The sequence below is a fragment of the Ostrinia furnacalis genome, unplaced genomic scaffold (genome assembly GCF_004193835.3).
Source record: "Ostrinia furnacalis isolate ACB-3 unplaced genomic scaffold, ASM419383v2 OfSCF0767, whole genome shotgun sequence".
Classification (NCBI taxonomy): Eukaryota; Metazoa; Arthropoda; class Insecta; order Lepidoptera; family Crambidae; genus Ostrinia; species Ostrinia furnacalis.
Window position 1 is genome coordinate 477,835 of NW_021131006.1, and position 24,367 is coordinate 502,201.

The following is a 24,367-nucleotide window of genomic DNA, read 5'->3' on the forward strand; positions in this document are numbered from 1 at the left end:
TATCTTCAATAAGTGATGAAATTTTCTAGGAAGCAAATAGGTTCTCTTGTATAGTGATCTCCTGTTAAACTCTGTTGCCTAATTTATTACTGTTTTGTTGTGCACAAATAGCACAAAGTATGTATTATTATGTTGTTTAAGAAGAATTTAAAAATAGAATATTTTTATTCTAAATTATGTATTGTATTATTTTATACTATGGTCAACCCACTACCTCATCTATGTAGGTATGTAAGCCACAAGTACTGATCTATTATCTTTTGTATATTAATTATAAGATTCGATGCTATGCGCGTTTCCATGCCCAGGCCAACCCCTAAAAAACTTAGAAATAGAACATGGTTGAACAGTAGTGAAAATAAGAACACAAAATGTAAAATTACATTAATTTATAAACATGAATAGAATCCGAACGTGACAATTAGTACATGATTAAACTACGTTATTGAATATTTATGCGTAATTTGGTACAAAAGTTGAAATAGGCAATTCAAGCCCTCAAGTGTACTAGACGCTAGGTTATCTGATTGAATGTGTAAAAAGTATGTACCTAAGTAAATAGTCATAGTCAGTGAGATAATTAATATTTTATACCTTTTTAACCCATTAACGCCCTCTGTACACACGTGTGTACACTTCTTTAAAGTTTATTTCTGAACGCAACTTCTAATGTTAAGTCAAATTACTTGATAAAACCTAATCTAGATGTCGATACAAGGTACGAAATATAAAAAAGTTGGAGGGTGGTGCAAAAATAAATGTCTAATTAACATTTTTTTCCGACCTTTTCTCAAAGTGACTGGCGCCGGTTGTAAAATAATACTAATATAATATATTTTAGCTATAATTTGATTCAATTCTACGTTTCAAGGTAAGTTTACATTGTAAATTATTATTACAAGCTAAAAAAATAATAAATATTTACATATAACATACCAAAAATTGTTCAAGAATGTTGGTGTACACGCTTGTGTACAGTGGGTGAATGTATACTAAGAAAAACGTTTTTTTCAAGACCTGGTTGATAATTGAAGATGTCACATAGATAACGTTTATCATCTCAAAACGAGTTTCAAGACTAGAGGAAGCCATCGAATCCATTATGACAGCTGAAGATGACGATACAGAGCTCAAATTGATCATCTTACCACCTGATCCTGCTGTTGTTAGTGATGAAGAAGAAGGTGCATAAGATGATTTGACTTCCTCGGTACTTTGAGATATACCAGGTACTATCGAGCTATTACGCCACCAACCTTCAGATGAAGAGACGGAGTGGGTCAGTAGCGATGAAAAAACTCTTTCAAGCCTTGGTCCGGCTCAAAAACGTGCTCGTAACGAAGTTGCTGAAAATCCTACGTGGAGAAAAATATCACCCATTTTTTCTACTGCTCATGAAATCACCCAAACTAGTGGATTATGGCGGTCTCAAATGCATGGCGCTTATATGTACTTACCGTGTAAACCAAAAACACAACGTACTTGGATCAATTGGCTTTTAGGCGATCTATTGCCAAATCGTATTTACCCAATAATAAAACGAAGACGCGGCCATCATCGTCAACATCATATTTACAGTCAAGCAATGGAGGGCATAACCGTATTGTAAACCCACTTAGGTGTGTTATTTGCCATAGTAGGGGCACTGGCGTTGCTCTAAATGCATGAAAACGCTTTGCGTAGAGCGACCTTGCTTCGGGAAATTTCTCACCTGATCCGCCCATTGTACACGCTTGTGTACAGGGTTTTTTTTCAAGGTTTTTAATTTTTTTTAAATATTTTTTTGTGTTTATAGATTACTTGTAATCCATTCAGTAGCAATAATAAAAAATATTATGAAAATATATCGTGGTTTCACTATGGGCGTTAATGGGTTAAACCCACCACACACAAGTGAGGCTATCAAGCCCTGTACATCAACAACATAATATACAGTGAGCGTCAAATAGTTAGAGATACCAAAGGTAGCCAAAAAGTTCAGAATGTGTCTTTGTTGGCAAAAGGTTGCGTTTTGAACTTTTTGGCCAGTAGGTCTTACTATTTGACCCTGACTGAAACTGTTTATCAAAAAGTCCAAACTGAATAAAATATTTATTCATTGTCATTATTATTTAAATGATGATATTGAAAAGGTTGACTACTTCCTTGATAATGTAAGTTAATTTAAATATTATACATAGACAACGTGGATACCATTCTGAAGATCAGAAGAACTAAAATAACCTAGATCATTGACCCTTAGGGGAGAGTGGGTAACAGCGGATCATGGGTCACAGCGGATTATTCGCTATAATTCTTACGTCTGATGCTTTACGCACACAAGCAAACGCGTGGCTACTGCTCGTCGATACCCCCCTCTCACGTGCCAGCCGCCGCCGNAATTTGAATTTGACATCCAATGCAAACACTCGTTTTATATCCCTCCAATCACTGGTGCTCGATGGTACTTTCAAATTTTTGTTTGCTCCCAGCAATTTCTGCGCTATTTCCGAAAACTACTTGACTATTTCATGTTTGATTTACATTGGAGCTTAATTGCGAGTCGAAAGGAGATAAATGTCAGTCAATATTGCATGTGGATTTATTTACCAAGGGCTTAATGTGAACGTAGCACGTATACAGGGCTGAAGTGAAACGCTTTAGCGAGGATAAAGGTATACTTATAAAGGTGCAGTGGGATCAAATAGTGGTCGAAGTGAAGCGGAATTATAAAATCAAACCAATTAGTATAAAAGTATTATTTGGACGGAATTGACACGCAAGAAAATAGTATTTTCCACATTAAATTAAATGCCTTCTCGTAGTATAATATCGTTCGTTCGTTCGTTCGTTTCAGCCGAAAGACGTCCAAAGAATCGCTAAAATCAAGTGGCAGTGGGCGGGGCACATAGCTCGAAGAGATGATGGCCGCTGGGGCAGAAAAGTTCTTGAGTGGCGACCACGAGCTGGAAGACGTAGCGTGGGCAGGCCTCCCACTAGGTGGACCGACGATCTGGTGAAGGTCGCGGGAAGTACCTGGATGCAAGCGGCGCAGGACCGGTCTTTGTGGAAATCCTTGGGGGAGGCCTTTGTCCAGCAGTATAATAAACTACCTACTAATTTTGGATTTTGTAATTAACACTTACATTAATCATTACGAACATAAAGTTACGTGCGCGTGGACGCACAAGGTGACATATTATGAACCAATCACAGAGCTCTATTCAACGCTGTGTTCGATTTGCTGCTTCACTTAAGCAAGCATCGTTTTTTAATACGGGCAAAACTACCACAAAGATCAAAGCTTAAACGCTACCTCACCTGTCATAGGTAAAAATAGACACGGTCTTTCATAGACAGAATCCTAATCAGTTGTCACTCGCATGTCACGCAACACGTTCGAGTCACGGACACTTCCGAATAAATAAATTGAGGTCGAGTGGTCACGGACCCTCCTCACCAGGCAACAAATAGAACAATTACCCATCCCTTTGCGGGACGCGTATTTATTATTGACGCAAAAAGGTACGACACAAAATACGAGTAGGGACAAGTAGAAATGCCTTGGCTCCTTAGTCAAGGTATTTCTACGTGTCCTATTTTGTTACGTTCTAACTACTAAGGATTAGTTTATGAAATTTGATTTTGATTTGATTTGATTTGAAAATCAAGCTCAAACTCAAGCATGAGATTGGTCTTAAAATTGAAATTTACATATCGTCTTAGATCTATGTGAAAATAAAAATTAGGCGCTTCATGGCATTTACACATAATTCCAATCAATCTAACAAAACAACCAATTAGGGACAACAGATCGACTGGTGCTGAGAAATGGTGCATTTTGTCTGATACAAAAAATAACATAATTTCGAGAAATACCTATAAAAGTTCAGGACCTACATTAACAGAAACACTAACTCTAACTCATGTTTTTCTAAATTATTTGTGTACTACATAGAAAGTAAGTAAAGTATTTGAGAAAGTTTCGGACGTAATTTAGACAAAACGATCACCAATTCGATTATTACTCAACTACGAAAAAAACAATGCCTAATTAGTGCAAGAACCAAAATATTTAGCAGATTTTAAAATTTAACCTCTGGCAGATCCTACTGTCTTGTCTTTCGTTGTGACCACGGTATCCTACAGAAGAATACGAGTATGGGATTTCGCACTCGTCAGATCTGAGCCTAATTGTGGCTCAAGCAAATTTAGTTCTCCGGGTTGTAGCTTTCGTTAGACTCTAGTGACTTATTTAGACCTCCTAGGAGTGATTAGTTTCGTAAATATAGATTGGAAACCACTTGATCGGGGATTGGTTAATAGCACTTCGGGAAAAGGGAAGCTAAATGTTTTTGAGGTAATTATTATAAGATTGATTCGACTTGGTACTGTTCTGCTAATACAATGGAGTTAGAAATGTATAGTATAGTAGGTAAACTCTCAAATTGTGTTGGTTTGTTTATTATGCGACCTGTCATTGAGGCTCAATAGACGCGATGACGTAATTTGAATTATATTATTAACTGGAAAGTTTGACCGTAATTATTTCCTAATATCTACCTAATAAAGGTATAAATTGCAAATGGCCAATTCCAGAAACTTTCAATTATCATACTCGTACTTAGTTGTCAAACTCCAAGCGACGCATGATTAAAATCAGGAAGATTTTCACTAAATCAACATTATTTGCCTAAACTCTGCGAAACTTTGCAAACGTAAAACCTCTTACTTTAAACGTTTTTATGTCAGACAATCACTTCGCGGTAAGTATTATATTTTATGTCCGTAATACTTTTTAAATTTTCATTTTACTTGCGTAGTTTCGGAAGCAAACACCACTGGAGCGGTCTTGGCAAAGGCAGTTTCTTCTTCCGGGGTAAAACTATAAAGCGTTTTATTGTAAATAATAAACTCTAGGCGTTTTGTGAGATATCTCTTTGCGCTGAATAACCAAATTTTTAAAATAGTGCTGCATATTTTAAATACGTCGTTTTTGGCTCTGGGATACTAATAGTTAGTGAATGCGGGTATTTATGAAGGTGGTTTAGTAACAGCTAGTTTAATGAGAAGATATATGGTACATACGCTTGTCCAGGTCATGGTTGGATGCTGATTTCAATCGTATTGAGTTGTAGAGTCGTGCCACATCGTTTTAGCCAAATGACACTGCTGGACAAAAGCCAAGGCTTTCCGTAATGAACGGTCCTGCGCTGCCCGCATCCAGGTTCCTCCCGCGACCTTCACCAGATCGTCGGTCCACCTAGCAGGAGACCTGCCCACGATATGTCTTCCAGCCCGTGTTCAGCTTAAGAGTCGTGACTAATTTAAGATAAAATATTTTTGTCTTTACCTTAGAATATTTTCTAAGAATTTCAAAAGTTTAGTACAAGTATGTAAGTAACACCTTTATACAGTAAATAAACACTTTGTCAGGAATAAACTTTGCCCAAATTATTACATTAGATATGGCAAGGAAAATAATCATCGCATATACTCGAGAACTTTCTGGAAAGCTCTATTACTTTAGTTTCGCAGGAAAAATATGAAACTAGTGACGCTTAATCCTGAAATAATTATACGTCAGCGCAGAAAATGTATCGTCTCAACGCGAGAGCAATAACGGTGTTATTTTCCTTTTTGTATGTTGTAAGGAGTTCTGTGTTATATGAAAAAGCCTAGATGATTTAGGTGCACATTGTAGAACGAAATCACATTCACATTATCATTAAACAATCTGTTATTTGTTGAACTGAGTCTGAACCGAGTAGTCATAGTCATAAGCATTTATTGCATCATGTTAAGTTAGTAAGTTAACTTCACTTGATTTTTGTCTGTTTGAATCACAAAGTGGACAGATGATCTCTTATTTTAAAAGGCAAGTTTATCATAACCTTTAAGGCGCTGTGGATACAGGCCCCTACCTACCGGTCGATGTGAAAGTCATTGGGGGAAGCCTGGATATGTTCATCAATGGACATCCTGTGGCTGACGATGATGATGATGATGATTGACTCATCACATGGTAAGTTATCATGAGGTTAATATTGAGGTTAATAATGTCTGAGAGTCTTCCACCTGGACATGAGCTCCCCTGGCTTACCTACCTGGAAGTCTTTAAATTGCAGGTTGGCCGTAGTAAGGACAATCTGGCCAGGTGGGGATTCTTGGATGGCTTAAACATGGAGTGCAGGTGCGGTTTTGTTCCCCAGTCGATGAAGCACCTGATATTTATTTATTTATTTATTTATTTATTTGGAAACTCAACAGCTTGGTCGACAATTTACATGTTACAGAGTAGTACATTATATAACTCTAGCCAATTACAGAGTCTCACAGCTAATTTAAGTGTGTAGGAACAACAGAATAAATAATGTAATTTGTTATTTTAGGTTACAAAAATAAACAATAATGCAGATAAAAAAAGCAAAAATAAAACAAGATGTGCTGGCTGGCGCATGGCGAGGATAGAAAGCTCCTAGACAACAGGAAATACAAAGACGAAGGTGTGATGTTTGGATTTCAGAATAAAAGGATAAAAGAAAAAAAAAAAATCTGTTCAATTGTGTCTTAATTACTTATGTCATATCCAACTCATACAATGGTAATGATTAGGTTTCATCCATATCCATGTATGCCTGAACTATTTGCTGTTTTAATGAGCCCTTTGAGAGATTAAATAAATCTATTTCACTATGATTATTGTTATAGGTACTAAGCAAACGAGACATAACACAGTTCTTGGCATAGTTAGTGCGGTGCAAAGGCACATTGAACAAAGGAGTCTTGGCTGTGCGATACTTGGGGGTACGGAACTGAATTTGTTCAAGTAAAAATCATGAGAGATATCATGCCCTGAGTGCCCAAGCAACTGCACTCAGGAGGATATTTTGATGAGTGCTACTGACAACGCCACTCTTGTGGCGGAGTTTTGGGCTGACACTGTGTAGGTTTGTTGTCGACACGAAAAGAAGAAGAAGATGAGGTTAATAAAGATGTAAGTACTCACGGCCATGATGCACTTAGGTTGCTCTATTTGATGACCATCACACCATTAAAACACTGTTCATTGTCACTTCACTAACCAATTGTACAAATAATCACTATTTAATGTGCAGTCTAACAATCATTATAATGATTAAAGTACATAATTATCATCTGGATAAACTAAAATCAAACCAATAAGTAATTAGAGCTAAATCAAACAGTTAATGATCTACTTTAACCGTAATAATTAAAGCAGCTCTTCGCTCACAAATACGAGCTTTAAAAGCATATTACACTTTAATTATGCCAAACCCTGATTAATCCAGACGAAAATTACCCTCCGATTTTTCAGTTATTCCGAACAAAAGCGACGTTAAACGTAACGGAATTAATTTTTAGGCATCAACGCAATTTGTATAGAACTCAAACAAATCCGAGTAAAGGTTAGTTGCCGAAGGCGGGTCCGGTTGTAATTATCTAAATTTAAACACTGCCCATGTTTAAACATGGCGGAATTTATGAGTGAAATTGAAGGGGAAAAAGGACCGGGCTTAGATTTGTAATTAGGGTTCAGTAGTTAAACAAAAGCCCTTACGCTTATTTTATTCGGTTTAACCCAGAATTAGATGGTTATATTAATGTTATTGACTTACCACGCTGCTGCCCTCTTTGGGTTTAATGAAGTAAATCAGACGTTTTGTAGCAAACTCGTAAAATAACTCGTAACTTATTATCATCATTATTATTAATTTCAGCCATAAGACGTCCACTCTGCTGAACATAGGCCTCCCCCAATGATTTTCCATAATGACCGGTTGGTAGCTGGATGCACCAGCGCCTTCCTGCTACCTTTATGAGGTCGTCAGTCCATCTTGTGCACTTATTATAACAACTTATACCACAGCGTTTTATGACATGATCACAATTTATTTATTTCTCAAATAAGTAAACTTATCAAAAACATTACCCGTGTAACCTGTGTTCGATAGACAGTACATTAGGTGGTACAAATGCACGCTCATCATACAAAATTTGACCCCCAGCGGGAATCAAACCCGCAACTGCATCTGGCGAAATGCTCAAAGCTTTTCATAAGAAATCACTAAACTTCATTTTATATTTTAACACAAAAAACAAACTTGAAAATGGAGACAGACAAATATTTGGATTTTCTATTCCCCGTATTAGTGCCCCGTAGCTTTATTAGTGTCTCTATAGAATTGATAATTTGCCAACGAATGAATACGAAGTTAAATAAACTAGAACGTGGAGTTTCCAATGTAAACAGATGTGAATTGCTGCAATCAGTGTTTGCACGTCGTTAAGTACCTAACAAAAATGTCATCTGTAATTCCAGGTTGATAAACATTTTTTTTAAGCAGTAGGTCAGAAGTTTCTCAACCTTTTTATCTGAAGAATAATTTTGACGTTTTGACATAATTTATCTTATACAACTATTTAAACTACACTGAAACACCTAACACTGTTACAATCGGTCAAAATCATTAATATTATTGACTCACTTGACTTAAGGTACTATGTCCTCTAGATGGGACAAAGAGTGTTCACAACAATCCTCCATCGCATTCGGTCTTGAGCTTCGTGTGGTAATATTATTAATCCTCATTAACTTCTCAAGTAGAGAGAAACACCCTGTATTAGTAAACGAATCGTGTTGGAAATAAATGTAACATTCATAACACGAATATTGTACCTACACAGATAAAAATCCCAGCATATTGTTTCTACGCATTTAATTTGCTCTTACCAAAACAGCAATCAGGCTGGCCATCCGTCACGCCGTACACGGATTGATACCGTCTACTTGTTCCAGCGTGCCCTGAATGTGGATGTGATTGCATTAGCCTACGCCATATTTCGCAGGTCGTATCTAGATAAGAATGTTAATCAAGGGTGCCACCGCACACGATATTCGCTATGTAAATGGGAGCTCCAGTTGATATACATCAAGTGTTACGTTAAACAAGAATGTAAGTAAGTCCTGGAGGCGCAGCGTGAGCTTACGTCAAACGCTTTCGATATCGACTGCGTAAAAAGTGACATTAAATGTATGACGGATTGTACAGCGCCCCAAGCGGTAACTTTCAGGAACTAAAATCTTCATATATTTTCGATATCGAATGCGTTTGACGTAAACTCACACTATGCCCCGTGTTCCAAGTTGCCATATCAACTTTAAAGAAATTGTGGGGCTTTTATTTATTTTTTGACAATTTAAAATCGGTGGGGATACTCCTACTTTCCAACACTTTCAACCAAACTTTTTTTCCAACAGGCAAAGATGGCGAGACATCGTGAGGCGGTTAATATCTGCCCACTACAATTCACGACCACGACCACTCAGACAACAGAGTGGACACTTCTTCTCAGAAGTCCTACGATCCTCCTCTTTTTCCGTCTGTCCGTCTGTCCGTCTGTCCGTCTGTCCGTCTGTCCGTCTGTCCGTCTGTCCGTCTGTCACAGCCGATTTTTTTTAGACGAGAGTCAATACAACACTAAACTGTCCAAACAAATAATGTGTTTTCTTAACTTAACTCCATTATTATCGCAATTAGCCAACTGAGAAAATTAACTTTAACTTTAACTCACACTAGTGCACAGAAAAGCGTAAGAGAGCCAAATGAGCAGTTAGTAATAACCGCGTCTTGGAATCTAAAACTGAAACTTCTTAAAACTTACTGATCTTTAACTTACACTCGTATTACAGCTTTGTTGACACACACAAACTAAAATTATATAAAGCTTGAAGCTGCTGGTTTTCATTTATTAATATTACTTAAGTTATTTCTATTTGTCATAGAGTTTTACTCGGTGACTGCTTGTGACATGCTTAAGTACCTATTTATCTTCTGCTCAAGTAAGTCACTCCTTCTCTTCTAGGCACTTCACTTCATATTGGTTAATTGTCTAGATTAACACAATCTCTAAAAATCATCCATTATCAAGGTCACAGTAACTACCGAAATATTCTCTTTAAAATCTGATAAATTGAAAAATCTCTTTCAATCAGAGTAGTCAACGATTCTCACATTAATTTGCCCTTTGATTCGGCTGGAACATCTGAAAAATGTACAGAATTTCCCCGGCCGTGTCACAACGATTCTCGACAATAATGACGAATAATCAAATTGATGAATCTCCCAATGAAACTTGCTTGTTTTCTTTAAACAAAGAAATATCTCGAACGGTCTCGAGTTCGTTATTGTGAAATATTAATGGTTCTTTCGCAGATTTTTGTCATTTTCCTTATTTATAAACTCGACGGCGACATCATAATTAAGGGAGACGTCTATCGTAATATTTTTACACCGTTCCTTCCTCAATCATTCTGAAGATTTCAGATTATGATATGAGAAATAGGTGTTTATTTAACGTTCCACAACAACAGTACGATTTATCAAATTCGTTTATTTCTTTCCGAGAAACGATTCCATTTATATGAACAGAATTTATTTTTTAAATTAAAATTCTTGGTAATCCTCGCATTTCACGACGTGTAAATTGTTTAATTAATTGTTGTTAATAGCAATTTATTTTATTTCCTTCACACCTGATGCTTTAACACAAATAAAACTGAGTTTATTTTACAATCATTATTTTTCTTCCTACCTCCACCTAAGAAACTCCGAGACAAAGTGCACTATTCACGAAATAAAAAGAAAACAAGCCCACCATACCTTTTATGGTCAGATAAATAGACAACCGTCCGATTTTATGCAATGATAGGTAAATTAGCATATAAATTGTCTTTGGGCACGTTATTTGCATCACAAAGAGTTGGAAAGGTGTAACGTAGGTACACAATAAATAAAGACTGCGGTTGCACGAGCTGATGCTTCGCCAAACAAAAGGACCTTTGAATTTAATTTGATTTCAGATTTATCTTGGCACGGCCTTTGTTTCTTTGGGAATTGCATGTTTGGATTAATTCGATGGGATTGATCGCTATCCTTTTGTATAGCAAACAAACGGTGTTAGTTCTAAGCAAATATTGCAAAGAGGACAGATATTTGAGATTTATATCACAATGAAGATTGTGCAAATAACTCAACGGATTTGGAAGAATATTTTGAGCTAAGTAACAATCGATAGCTGAAAGATCACAATGGACTTGTCAATCGTCGAATAATTTTTATTTTACCTATAGAATAAAATAATCCGAAGAATTGTAGTTGATCAATTGATAAATTGAGAAAAAGAAACGATCAGAGACAAACAAAAAACACCTCTCAGCAAATAGCGGTTGACATTATCACCCGAAGTGATTATTTGACGTTACAGCGTTGGGTCTTTCAAAGCCAGTGCTAGTTTCTAAAAGCTCTTCAACAGATTGCCAATCTCCTTTATGTTGCAAATGTCTATGGGCGACGATGGTCACTTTCCATCGGTTGAAACATCGGCGCGCGTAAAGAGGCATTTTGCTATTTATTAAGCTGATCTTCTAGCGACAACTACTTTCGAGTAAAATAGCAAGTGGCTAAAGATGGATTTATTTGTCTGACATGTGATGACGTGACGCATCAGAACGGACCACCACCACAGTTACCGTACTTTAATAGACCTAGCACTTAACTGTCAGTACCTGAGGTATGGGTAGGCAGGATAGGCTAGTTTCCTAAAAAATTTTTTTAGGCCGTTAATTTTAGTATAAAAAAATATTGGACACGTAGTATATTTTTGATTGTCAATCAAACAAATAATTACAAAGTTATAGTGCTTCTCTTTACATTTTCATTAGTTTTAAAAAGTGAAAAGTACGTGTTGAGTAGTTTTTGATAAGCTAACTGACGGACTAATTAAAACTGTTGCTTTTTTACCCAGGAAACATCCCTATTGACATTGACGTATTATGAGGTGATAGAGCATAATACAGGGTGGAAACGATAAGTGATCTCACTCGATTATTTCTAAACTATACAAGATATCAAAAACCTAGTTACGGATCCTGAAAGTGCTTCATGAGCTCTATCAAACGGTATTAATAATAGGTTACATAATAAACTGGATCTATCTGAAAATTCAATGTTTCCAGCTTCCATACATTTGGTAAAGTCACATTATTTTAAAAACTACACATGATATCGTAAAACTGATTACTGATTCTAAAAGTGCTTCACAAGCTCTATCCAATGGTATCAATAATAGGTTACAGAATAAACTGGATCTATCAAAAAATTCAATGTTTCCTTCTTCCATACATTTAGTACTACCACAGTCATGACACTCATCTCTTGACAAAATTATAGCAAGTAAAGCCTAAAACCAATGTTTTTCATGAATAATTTTAAATCAGAATACAATTTACGAGTTTATTTTAAGAGTTTATTATTCAATAAAAAAAGTACACTTCTAATATTGTGTGTCTGGCTGTGGTCTGGCATACATTTAGTATGGAAGCTGGAAACATTGAATTTTCAGATAGATCCAGTTTATTCTGTAACATATTATTGGTACCGTTTGAAAGAGATCATGAAGCACTTTCAGGATCAGTAAACAGTTTTCAATATCTTGTATAGTTTAGAAATAATCGAGTGAGATCACTTAACGTTTCCACCCTGTATAATTATAAATCTGAAGAAGATCTGATTATAGATGAACCACGCTGAACTGTCCCACCAAACTTAATGACAGGGGGGCGCTACCATCGTTCAACTATATGGTTTCCAACATGGCTAAAATCTGAACCAGCGATCCGGTATTGACGGTGGCGCCCCACTGTCAATGTCATCGACAGGACAGTCCAGTATTTTGGAACTATATTCTCCCTGACGTTTGACGTTACCCCTCACCTTACACCCTCCCGTGCCGCTCCCATACCTTAATAATTGACTGAGTTAATCGTTAGATCTATAGTATGTATGAAACCGATTACGTTCTGATAGATCACGACACAACACGCCAAAAATATAAGTCCACCATAAGGGCTCACCAGGTGGAACACATAGAAATGGACCACATCAAAAATTCTTTTAACTGACCCTGATACATTATTTTCTGAAAATTATACTACCTTTGTTTGTCATCAATCACCCGCTTTGCACTGTAGGGAGTATGGAACTCAACCTTTTTTCTTTCGTATAATATCGTTGCAGGTCCTGACAGTTTAACTTTCCCCTGGACAAACTTGATCATCACTGGTTTGGTTTTTATTGGAAATCAAGCTGTAGATCCTGGAATTTTGGAATTGCAGTAGTGGGAACGAGAAATGGGAATAGATAAAGGGGTAGTATGCAAAAAACACATGAAATATTTATAAATTGTGTCTTTATTGAATTATTATGTACAATTTATTTCATGGTAGGTAACTGTGATTGGTTAAATTAACACCTACCTATACACCGTAATACGATTGTTTGCTGTTTACTCAACCGATATTTACACAACATGTTCCTAAAACTAAATAACGCTTACAAATAACTTCATTTAGCGAAATACAAAGATAAATTGTAAGATTGAATTATACCAAATAACGAAATTACATACTCAATACAATACACTTTGCTATAAGGCCTATTACTTAATTCAAAGCAATAAGAGACTTTCCTGGAAACAAAATTGAAAGAGCTTCTAGGACTTACAAATTATTTTCCTTAATCTAATAAGTTAACCTTTTATTTATGTACACTTTATATTTATATGTACAATATTTGATATGCCTTTTATGATTATACTGCTATGTTAGATTTCGTTGGACGACAAAAAATAGTAATATCTTATTCATTGCTCAAATGTAAAGAAGTAAAATTTAAGGGATTGGGAGTATATTTAGACCATGTTTAGTCAGAATTAATAAAGCTAAGCTAAATATTAAAATCAGATTGCGTGAAATAAAGTTGTAATAGGTATATACGCATTTTTTATAGTTAGCGCGAAGAAAACTTTAGTTAAGTTACGAAAATTTTGTATTTTAAAACCTTTAGCTTTATTCAGTATCTTATTATGTACAAATATACATAATATCAATGTACTTGTCAAAATGAATTTCCAACAGAAATCTTAGACATGATAAAACAATTATTATAGTCCAAACAATATTTCACTCTTTGATAAACTAAAGACAATAGTTAGAAATTGTGTTCAACCCGGTCGAGTGCGCTGCGCACCCAGCAGCCGTGACGTCACATCGACGCTCTAATACGGACGATGCGAACGCGGGAAGGTGTGCAAATCGCATTCCAGCAAGGTGTAATAAAGTGTTTGGTTATAAATAATGGCGGTCATATCCATTACAATTTAGAGTTTAACTTAGCCTATCACAATATCAGAACTTAGACTGTTCTACATTTGTAACAATATTATTGAAATCCCTAAAATTAGCATTATTTTAATTATGTACACCTCAAATTTACATTATTGCATCATGTTTATGTATTAATACACACTTTAATGACTGGCTTATGTATTTATGAAATTATCTTTCATTACGGAACGAGGTACAAAGCTATTATTTACTAGTATTTAAATTGACAATGATTACGTCATCAATAAATGAACAATAACTTATCATCTCGTACCCTGTATCAAACATTTTGTTAGATTTCTACGTATACATAAAAGGAGTGCTTCGAAGGAGTGTAACAAAAATGTTTTTAAGTATGGCAACCCCGAAATGATTGCGAGAGTGGGGAGGGGCAATGCTTGATGGCCGGTGGAGCCCGTAGATTCGGCAGTCGGTAGCCAATTGTTGTCGAGAACTGACTGCTCAATGACGTTTTGCATTGTGTCTATAAATAAATTAATTTAATATTAGTTTACGTGTTTTAAAGAACGCAACAATACAGAACAGAACAGAAAGAATATTTTTTCTAATTATTCATAGTAAAATAATTAAAGTGGATGAATAGCAGACAGTTTCTGCCAGTACGACACTATTATAAAAGTAATATGAAGCAAAACGTTTTTTTTTTTAATTTCTTTTGCAATGATTATTTTTCCAGTATTCTAAAAGTAGGTACTCGACTCTACACCACCACCTTTAATTTAGCTAATACTCTTTTAAAATAATTAAAGCTACTGAACTCACCGTATGTTGTGACATCGGGCGTGTAAAATTTTTGCTCGGCTGGCTGGAGCGGTACGACGAAACCTGTAATAACAACTCATTTTAATGTTCATATTAACGTAAGTGCGCCTATTAACGACCCCCCAAAATTTGTATCCTATTACCGCCCTATTTTTCTTTCTTTCATAAAAGACATAATAACAGGTTCCAGAAAACACGTTACTTAAAAAATATCTAGATATGTTTATTGACGTTCAAAACGATTAAAGTTTGTGTTCGTAAATAACCAGTAAACGGAGTTATTTCATATTAAATGGGACGCGCCCGCAACAGACGCACTTTTCATACTGACGCGCTCCCAGCTACTTAAGGTGCACCTTGTTATTAATTAGCGATTTTAACATGTCACAAATGAGTATACCAACATGTTTTTGCATAACAATATTAATTCGTACTTTAGTTTCCTTAACCTTCCTATACCCGCGCGTTGGTCTCTCAGACCGACGAACTAATAATTCGTAGTTTTTTCAAAAAGTATTATCTCTATGACTTTGCGGTTTTTAGTAGCTTCATGATTTGTGGCCAGCCATTGTTTAGTGTTGGGCGATCTCTAATGCCAAGTGTATGTATGTCACTTTTGGCTGTTATTCGGTCTGTGAGACCGACGCGGGTATACGTGTAACTACTTCAGGTATGTTACTATTGTTTTATTTTACAATATTACTCAATAAAATGTATTGTCATATTTTAGTGGCGTTTCATATCAATTAAGTATTACTGTATTTTATTATTATTAATTTGTTTTAGCCATTTTTGTCGTCACAATGAACAAAGAAAGGATAAGGGCGCTGTTAGAGTGTGAAGATTCGGACTCCAACTATGATGACCAGAGTGACAATGATGAGGTGGAGGATGATTTAGAAGTGCAGGAGAACAACACCGATTCTGAGCAGAAGGGTGATTTGTCAGATGCAAAAAGTATTTTTGTCATTATACGAGCATGCAGTTATGGTATATTCCGGTTATTATTCCACTGAAACCACTAGTGGGAATCGAACCCGTGCCTCTTGCAATATACCCAATTGAAGAGCAATATTCTTAGCGGTCGGTAATAGAAACAAAAAAAACGTTAATAGAAACACACCTCGTCTATAGGTCGGTAATAGAAACAACTGCTTATTCAGATTAAATTGCTATTTATTAATTATTGTGTGATTGAATACTCATTGTTACTACTTGAATTCAAAGATTACTTCATCATTGTTATAAATAAATTAAAGTGTCTTTTCTATCACCACGTCTTATATCTAATTTTCTAACGTTTATCCGAAGTCAGCTTAAACTGGCGGTAATAGGCGCATTTACGTTAAATAAACGTTATTTGCGTTCGTCCGTTATTCACTTAGTTATGCGCAGAATGAGCCAATATGTAATTTATTTTTGCAGTCCCTCATTTTGTGAGCAGTCCTTTATAAAATACGTTAATGTACTTTTGTGAGCAGTAGTTAATATTAAGGGGTAAAATTGGGGCATTGAGTGATAAATTTAGATTCTAGATAGAGATGAATTAAGTATTATGTCAAAGGAAATTATATTGGAAGAAAGGTTCTATCCGAGAACTGTTGAACCGTAACTTGGAGTTTATCATAGTTCCTAATATACTCAAAAGGCCAAAAGTGTTGTAGATTTTTTAAATCTAAATAAATATAAAATAACTAAACTCAGTGACTGACTGTAGATGTTGTGACGTAGGCATCCGCTAAGAGAGGATTTTACGAAATCCACCCCTGAGGGGGTAAAACGGGATCCATGCGTACAAAGTCACGGGCGGCCGCTAGTACTTATAATAAATTGAAATAAAGTTTGTTTTAAAACTTACGTGGTGGGAAATACTCCGTAGTGGTCGGAGGCGGTGTCGTGGTGGTCGTAGTAGTTGTAGTCGTGGTAGTCGTCGTCGTCGTGGTTGTAGTGGTGGTTATTTTGATTTCTGTCAAATGAACACTTTTGTTGAAGTTTTGGCTGTAATATTTTCGATGGTCTCCTATACTGTAGGCTGGACTTAATACATTAAGCGTTAGCTTTACTTTTATGACAATTAAACAGTCTTTCATAGGCAGTCCATTGGTAGAATTATTAATCTTATTCTCTAGCAGCGCAAAAGAACATGAAATCCCATCTTTTTTTATCTCCGTAGGTAGATAGCCGCTATCGGTGTTTCAGCGATATTCAGAATGACATAATTGCAAAATGGCCTAATTTAAAAAATGAAAGGGTAATTTTTCAAATTCAAAAGTATACCCATACTTTTGAATTTAAGCCAATTAACTTCGGTTATATTATTACAAATCTAAAGTTAACAAACGAAGTATTACTAAGAACTTACCATACAACCGTATGGTTCCCTCAGCTTTGCCGATGGTGTTCGTGGAAACGCACGTGTACGTCCCGGAATCCTCCGTTATGAAGTCGGTTATGGTCAGAGACAGCCGCGCTTGGTAAGCGGAGACGCGCTCGTCTGATATATGGTATTTTTCCCTGGAAGAAATATGTTTTTATAGATTTGATCTTTATTTATGGCACACTGTGAATTAGCTTAAGAATTTGTTCCCACTGAGACATCCTGTTTTTAGCAGAAACTGTTTTTTCAACGATCCCGTTATCTATATTTATAAAAACGAATGGTATTAAGTGACTCACTTATCACGAAATCTCAGAAACTAAAGTGCTAGGAGTCTTAAATTTTGCATGGGGTTCCTTTTAGAAGGTATTTAGGACGGGATTTTGAAAACTTAAACCTCTAAGGGGGTAAAACGAGATCCACGCATACGAAGTCACGGGCGGCCACTAGTTTAGTATACTTGTTTTAATATTAACGTTCACACGAACATATTATCGTTTGCAGTGACCCGCAAAAAAACGATCCTTCGAATTTGTAATTCAAAACACACAGTAATACGTATGTTCACACGGCAGTCCAGTTTTGCGGGATCAAGTGCAGGTTCCCAAACTACCATCCAAAACTGGACTGTCGTGTGGGTGGATTGCCGTGAGAACGAGCCCTAAAATGTACAGGGGGCGTAGCGTCAAACGCATTCGATGTCGACTGGCGTAAAAAAGTGACATTATATGTATGACGGATTGTAGGTACAGCGTCCCTAGCAGAAACTTTCAAGGACTAAAATCTTCATTATATTTTTTACAACACATCCAGACGTTATGGACTCTATCCAGACGAAATTTCACTTTATAAAAATACCAAAAATATTATAATGGCGTTTTCACGTCATAAAAAGTGCCCCAATCGACTATGTGTCTGCATCACTATTGTTTGTGAACTGACGTGTAGAGGCAATCACGAATGTACTAGCTCAAAGTTGGAATACTGGCTGGAAACTGACGTGCGCGGATTTAAGTTTATTTTTTCACGGAGAATTTAAATTTCGAACTCAACCCGCAAGCTGCAATGTTCTACAATGGAATAAAAAAATGCAGAATAAAAAGGTTGGTTAAATGCAGAACTTGTCTTGAAATAAATTTGACTCGACACTGGCTAACGGTCACGCAAGCCATAGAGAAAAACAAAATGTAAACGTTCTTAAATCAAAATTAAAATAAATTCGCGAAAGTTATAAAAAAGACAAAAAATTTTTACACACTGTGTTCTTTTTACAGGACATGGAAAAAGAGATAAAAAAAATGAAAATCATTGTAAAATGTTATAATTTTCTTCTCTGTTGATTAACTTACCCAGAGAGGATCATTTCTTCGCCACCTTTCAGCCAGTAGTTGATTGCCTGAGGGTAGGCCTCTACAAAGCACTCTAGCTTCGTATATGAACTGGTTGGTACTCCTATCACTTTTGTAGATACCACTATTGAAGGAGGAACTGTAAAAAAAATATCATTTTACTATGTTTGTTTCTAAATGTTTAACCCTCTAGCTGTCAATGTATGATAGCTACATCTTTTGGAAGTAAATGCAACCCATTTTAGTAAGACTTCAAGAATTTTTGTGGGTAAGTTTTACGAGTAAAGTAAACTTTTTTATGTTATTGGCTGTGCTGTTAGTACTTAAAATAAATTTTTGCAACAGCTTTTGACTATTTAATTATTTTTACTTAAGAAAAGATCCTAACAGCTTAACTTTTCACTGAAAGACATTCAACTTATTAATACAAGAGAATTTGAGTTAAAAAAAAAATCAGGTCATTTAGTCTCTAATTTACCAAAGGTAAAAGGTGGATTTAGCCTACACTTGCATTGAATCAGTTGTTGTACTGTAGATATATATACTTACAATTAACACTAAGCATAATTCTCTTGCTGACGGACGGAGGGACGTCGTTGGAGGCGATGCAGAGGTACGCACCCATCTGCCGGCGCTCTACCTTCGTCAGGTTCAAGTTGGGACCCATGTACATGTCCACTGTGTACAAACGTTACAAATTAGTTTTTCTTATGATAAACGAAGAAGTTTTTGAAAGTTTCCTGAAAAGTAGTAGGTACTGATCTAGTGAATTCCGTTTATTTGTTTTTTAGACCTTTTAAAATTAGAAACAACTTATTTGCCACCGCTGTAGGTATTAATTGTCATGTGAAGGAATAAAATAATTTTATTGTAAGTATAAGCTTATTTTTATTGTAAATACATACATACAGGGTGTCCCAAAAACAATAGATAACCCTGTAACCATCGATAGGCCTCGCTATGGTCTCCCTAACGTCCAATTTTGACCCCAGTAAAAATATCACCGTTTTCAAGATTTTTAAGTTTTTGTGTATTTTTAGAAAATTGCCACCTGCGATTATTTTTTCTCATGCCATTTCTACAAATGAGGATACTTTTCAATCTAGTTTTTTTCCTTATCACAAAGGATAGTTGGGCTATCAAAAGAAAAGATTAAAGTTCAACAAACTAGTTTAAAAGTATGAAAATTTTAAGAAATTGCAGAGAAGAAGGAAAAATTAATTCATTGTCTTGCACGTTTGATCAGCCATCTTGTAAAAAAAATGTAGGAAGACCATCGTGCCCATTACCTTAAAAACTTCCTTGGTTAATTGAGATTCTGAAAAGGTATCACAAGCCTATGTATTTTGTATTATTTTTATCTTATGGCTACTTGAATAGCAACTAGTATGAAAACTGCAAAAATGAGTTTTTCTCGTAATAGTTAAACTTGGACTGCATAGTGGCATTAAATACAAATGGATAATTTTTAGCGTAGGAATTTAAATAGAGCAACATTTTAGCAACATTTTATCATCATCATCATCATCATTTCAGCCATAGGACGTCCACTGCTGAACATAGGCCTGCACCCCAATGATTTTCATAATGACCGCTTGGTAGGGGCCTGCATCCAGCACCTTCCTGCTTACCTTTATGAGGTCATCGGTCCACTTTGTAGGTGGACGTCCTACGATGCGCTTTCCGGTACGTAGCCTCCACTTGAACCCTGTTGCCCCATTGGCCGTCCGTTCTGCGTTTTTGTGATTACTTAATTTTTGTTTTACACCTTATAAATGTGCCTATAGACCAGTGGTTCCCAAACTTGTTTTGTCTACTGCCCACTTTGAGAATAAATTCTTTTTTAGCGCCCCCCATTTTTGTAGTCAAGAGTCGAGCTCAGTCGATGTCTAAGAGTCCTCCTAGTAGATGACGCCTCCCAAGCCTCTAAACAGCGTCCCGATTTTATTTCTGGGTCTCTTACCGCCCCCCTTTAATATCGTTTCGGGGCGTTATCACCCACTTTGGGAAAGACTGCTATAGACAGATACCCGTGATGATACACGGCTCGGAAACGTGGATTTTTTGCACAGCGTGCTATGGAAGGGGTTATGCTCGGGTTTCTTTACGAAACCGTATCAGAAATTAGGAGAGCTGTAAACGAACTAAAGTCGCTGACGGATCAGTAAGCTGAAGTGGCAAAGGGCAAGGCACAGTAGTTCGCAGAACTGAGGCAGCAGGGTTCAAGTGGAGGCTACGTACCGGAGAGCGCATCGTAGGACGTCCACCTACAAAGTGGACCGACGACCTCATAAAGATAAGCAGGAAGGTGCTGTATGCAGGCCGCTACCAAGCGGTCATTATGAAAATCATTAGGGTACAGGCCTATGTTCAGCAGTGGACGTCCTACGGCTGAAATGATGATGATGATGATGATAAAATGTTGCTTTATTTAAATTCCTACGCTAAAAATTATCCATTTGTATTTAATGCCACTATGCAGTCCTAGTTTAACTATTACGAGAAAAACTCATTTTTGCAGTTTTCATACTAGTTGCTATTCAAGTAGCCATAAGATAAAAATAATACAAAATACATTGGCTTGTGATACCTTTTCAGAATCTCAATTAACCAAGGAAGTTTTTAAGGTAATGGGCACGATGGTCTTCCTACATTTTTTTTACACGATGGCTGATCAAAAGTGCAAGACAATGAATAAATTTTTCCTTCTTCTCTGCAATATCTTAAAATTTTCATACTTTTAAACTAGTTTGTTAAACTTTAATCTTTTCTTATGATAGCCTAACTATCCCTTGTGATAAGGAAAAAAACTAGATTGAAAAGTATCCTCATTTGTAGAAATGGCATGAGAAAAAGTAATTGCAGGTGGCAATTTTCTAAAAATGCACAAAAACCTAAAAATCTTGAAAACGGTGATATTTTTACTGGGGTCAAAAATGGACGTTAGGGAGATCATGGCGAGGCCTATCGATGGTTACAGGGTTATCCATTGTTTTTGGGACACCCTGTATAAGCATGACTAATTGACTATGTATTTATTTCGTTTCCATCATCAAGCAGAGCTTGGAATCAAATAATAAACAAGTGGCTTGATTACAAAAATACAACATCAATTATTTCCTACTTCGCAAACATAAAACAAATAATAAAACAGCTCAATTAAAACAAAATCCTACTTCAAAATGTGAAAAATATTACTGCGGCCAGAATAACTGTGTAACATGCTCTCATAATAACTCTTTTGCGAAAATATATCGTAACAGTGACTAGGAGAATTAAAGTACTAGCGGGCACAAAGAACCCTCCTGCCGCGACGCCGTAAATTGAGACTGTCAGAAGCATTTATAAAAACTTCCGCGGTCCCCTAATTTTATCCGGGACTTCACGGAAAACAATTATTTTATGAATATTCATGCGAGCCAACTTCGACCGCGAGCATTGTAGGGTTAAATTATACATCGTCATAAGAATTGTATATTTGATGTGTTTTACGAAGTTTTTTGGCGCGGAACCTAGGTTCTTCTCTCTTCTGAATATTTATTTAACTAGTCTAATTACAAATATACTGCAAACTATACTATAATATGCTAATAGTAGAAACTGTATGTCTTTTTGTCTTATTATTATAGTTAACATCATCTATGTATATTTTACTACGAGTAGGTACAAGTACATAATCCTACTTAATATTATAAATGTGAAAGTTTGTTTGGATGTCTGGATGTTAACATGTTTGCTACTCTTTCACGCAAAAACTGCTGATCGGATTTTGATTAAACTTTGCAATATTATAGTTTATAATCCAGAATAACATATAGGATATAATTTATGACGATCTGTGACAAACTAAATTTCACGCGGGTGAAGCCGCGGGCAAAAGCTAGTGTAACATTACTTAAACTTAATTAAGTTCTAACTGTAAATATTCTAAGTCCTCTCAAATATTCAGACATCGTGGAGACTAAATTTACAACCGGTGGCTTCATAGTCCGGACAAAAAGAATTATCTTCTAAAAAGAGTTTAATTTTGCGCATTTCTGCTAAACTTAATAAAAGGGCAAAGTTCGTATTATAGCGCAAAGTCAGTTAATTATAATTCTTGTCTGGTAAAATTGTTAGCAACACACGGTCGGAGTTATGGCCGGTATATCTCTTGGCCGGGACTTAGTAAAACTATTTCTTAGTAAACGCCGGCTACGGGTAACTTATGAAAAGCTGACGGAATTTTAATTTGATTATTCTTGTAATTGACTTTTGTAGTACAAACAAATTAAAATAAACATTTTGTTTAAGCTAAGTTTATGTGAAAGTATTAAAATTAAAGGAAAAATCTGTGTTTCTTATGCTGAATGTGGTATGCGTTTTTGACATCCTACTGAAATTTTCGTAAACGAAGAAGTAGTAGGTATGACTTTTTAATCGACTTCAAAAAAAAGGAGAACGCCGTAGAAAAATAATTTGGCATACTTAACTAAGAAATGTCATTTTACTGGGTCCGTTATATGAATGCGTTAAAAATGTCCCATTACCTTTCCGAAGCTCTCCGACTTCGTTCCTAAGTTGAATGTTAGTGCCATCTTCCCGCCGCCAAAGGATGCGTGGGAGTGGCCGCCCGTCGGCCTTACAGGACAGACTCACGTCCTGCCCCTCTCTCGCTACCACGTCTCCGCTCGTACCCTCGTCTACTATGTTCGGAGGCACTGGTGGAAAAAAAAGAAGAAAGGTTAAGAAAAACAATACTTAGTACCTACAATCACAATGCATTACAATTCTAATAGCGTAACTATTCAAGGAAAGTCAAACCTTCGGATCAAGAGAGTTGAGTAAGCACTAGATCTAGACCATTTGAAAATCTACACACAATAGCTTGGATTTATTTGCACTTAGTCTATAATTAGCTTAAAACTCCGAATTTTATGAAAATGTATCTGCCACTTACGCACAGTAAAGATTAAAGGCCGAAAAGAGGCCTAAGTAACTCTAATATGAAACAAAAGGCCGAATCTTATATAAAAATCTTTATTAAAAGTTCTCCAGTGTTTTGGAGAGCACTTAAACTAAGGGTCTTTTAACCACTTGGTCTATACAGTGTGGTATTGTTTGGCGAAAAATGTGGAACCCTCACGAATAAAAATTTCTCCTCCAACTTCTCTTGATTTTCGTAGTCCAGTACACAAGCAAAATAAATATATTATATTTTGTTATAACAACAGGCGAAGAATACACTTTATAAAACGCAAGTCTAATTTTATCTCAAAATTAATAGAATAGAGCGCTACAGGTAATTTATACCAGACGTTTGTAACTCGCCGCTGAGAGAATAAATTTCCCCGGAATACACACCTACTTTATTCGCATTTTTCCCTGTTCATTGAATTGGATTTAAACATAAATCTCGCGATACAAATCTTTAATAAATATTTGACTGAATTTAAATTAATTATGGCGCCCACTGTGAGCACATTTATTACGAATCATAAATTCTTATTTTGTTAGTTATAAAGCCCGTATTTTAACACTCGTAAAATTGGTTTCGTAAGCTCACATATCGTTAGCGATACACATGCATAATTATATGGCTGCTCAGAGTTAATTTTACTCTCAATTAAGCTCTATTTACAAGTCTCATTA

The 24,367-nt window shown here is 36.0% G+C and overlaps 1 protein-coding gene across 1 annotated transcript; it reads right to left on the reverse strand.

Annotated features, from left to right (window-relative positions):
• Positions 1–13,254: 13,254 nt before the first annotated feature.
• Positions 13,255–23,500, reverse strand: LOC114349988 (lachesin). Its single transcript, XM_028300604.1, has 8 exons — positions 23,488–23,500; positions 23,266–23,436; positions 19,286–19,414; positions 18,737–18,875; positions 17,373–17,524; positions 16,869–16,976; positions 15,011–15,073; positions 13,255–14,711 (listed from the first exon to the last, which is right to left on the reverse strand). Exons 1-8 carry the CDS (start codon positions 23,498–23,500, stop codon positions 14,491–14,493), a joined length of 996 nt encoding a protein of 331 aa, XP_028156405.1. The 3' UTR covers positions 13,255–14,490.
• Positions 23,501–24,367: the final 867 nt, after the last annotated feature.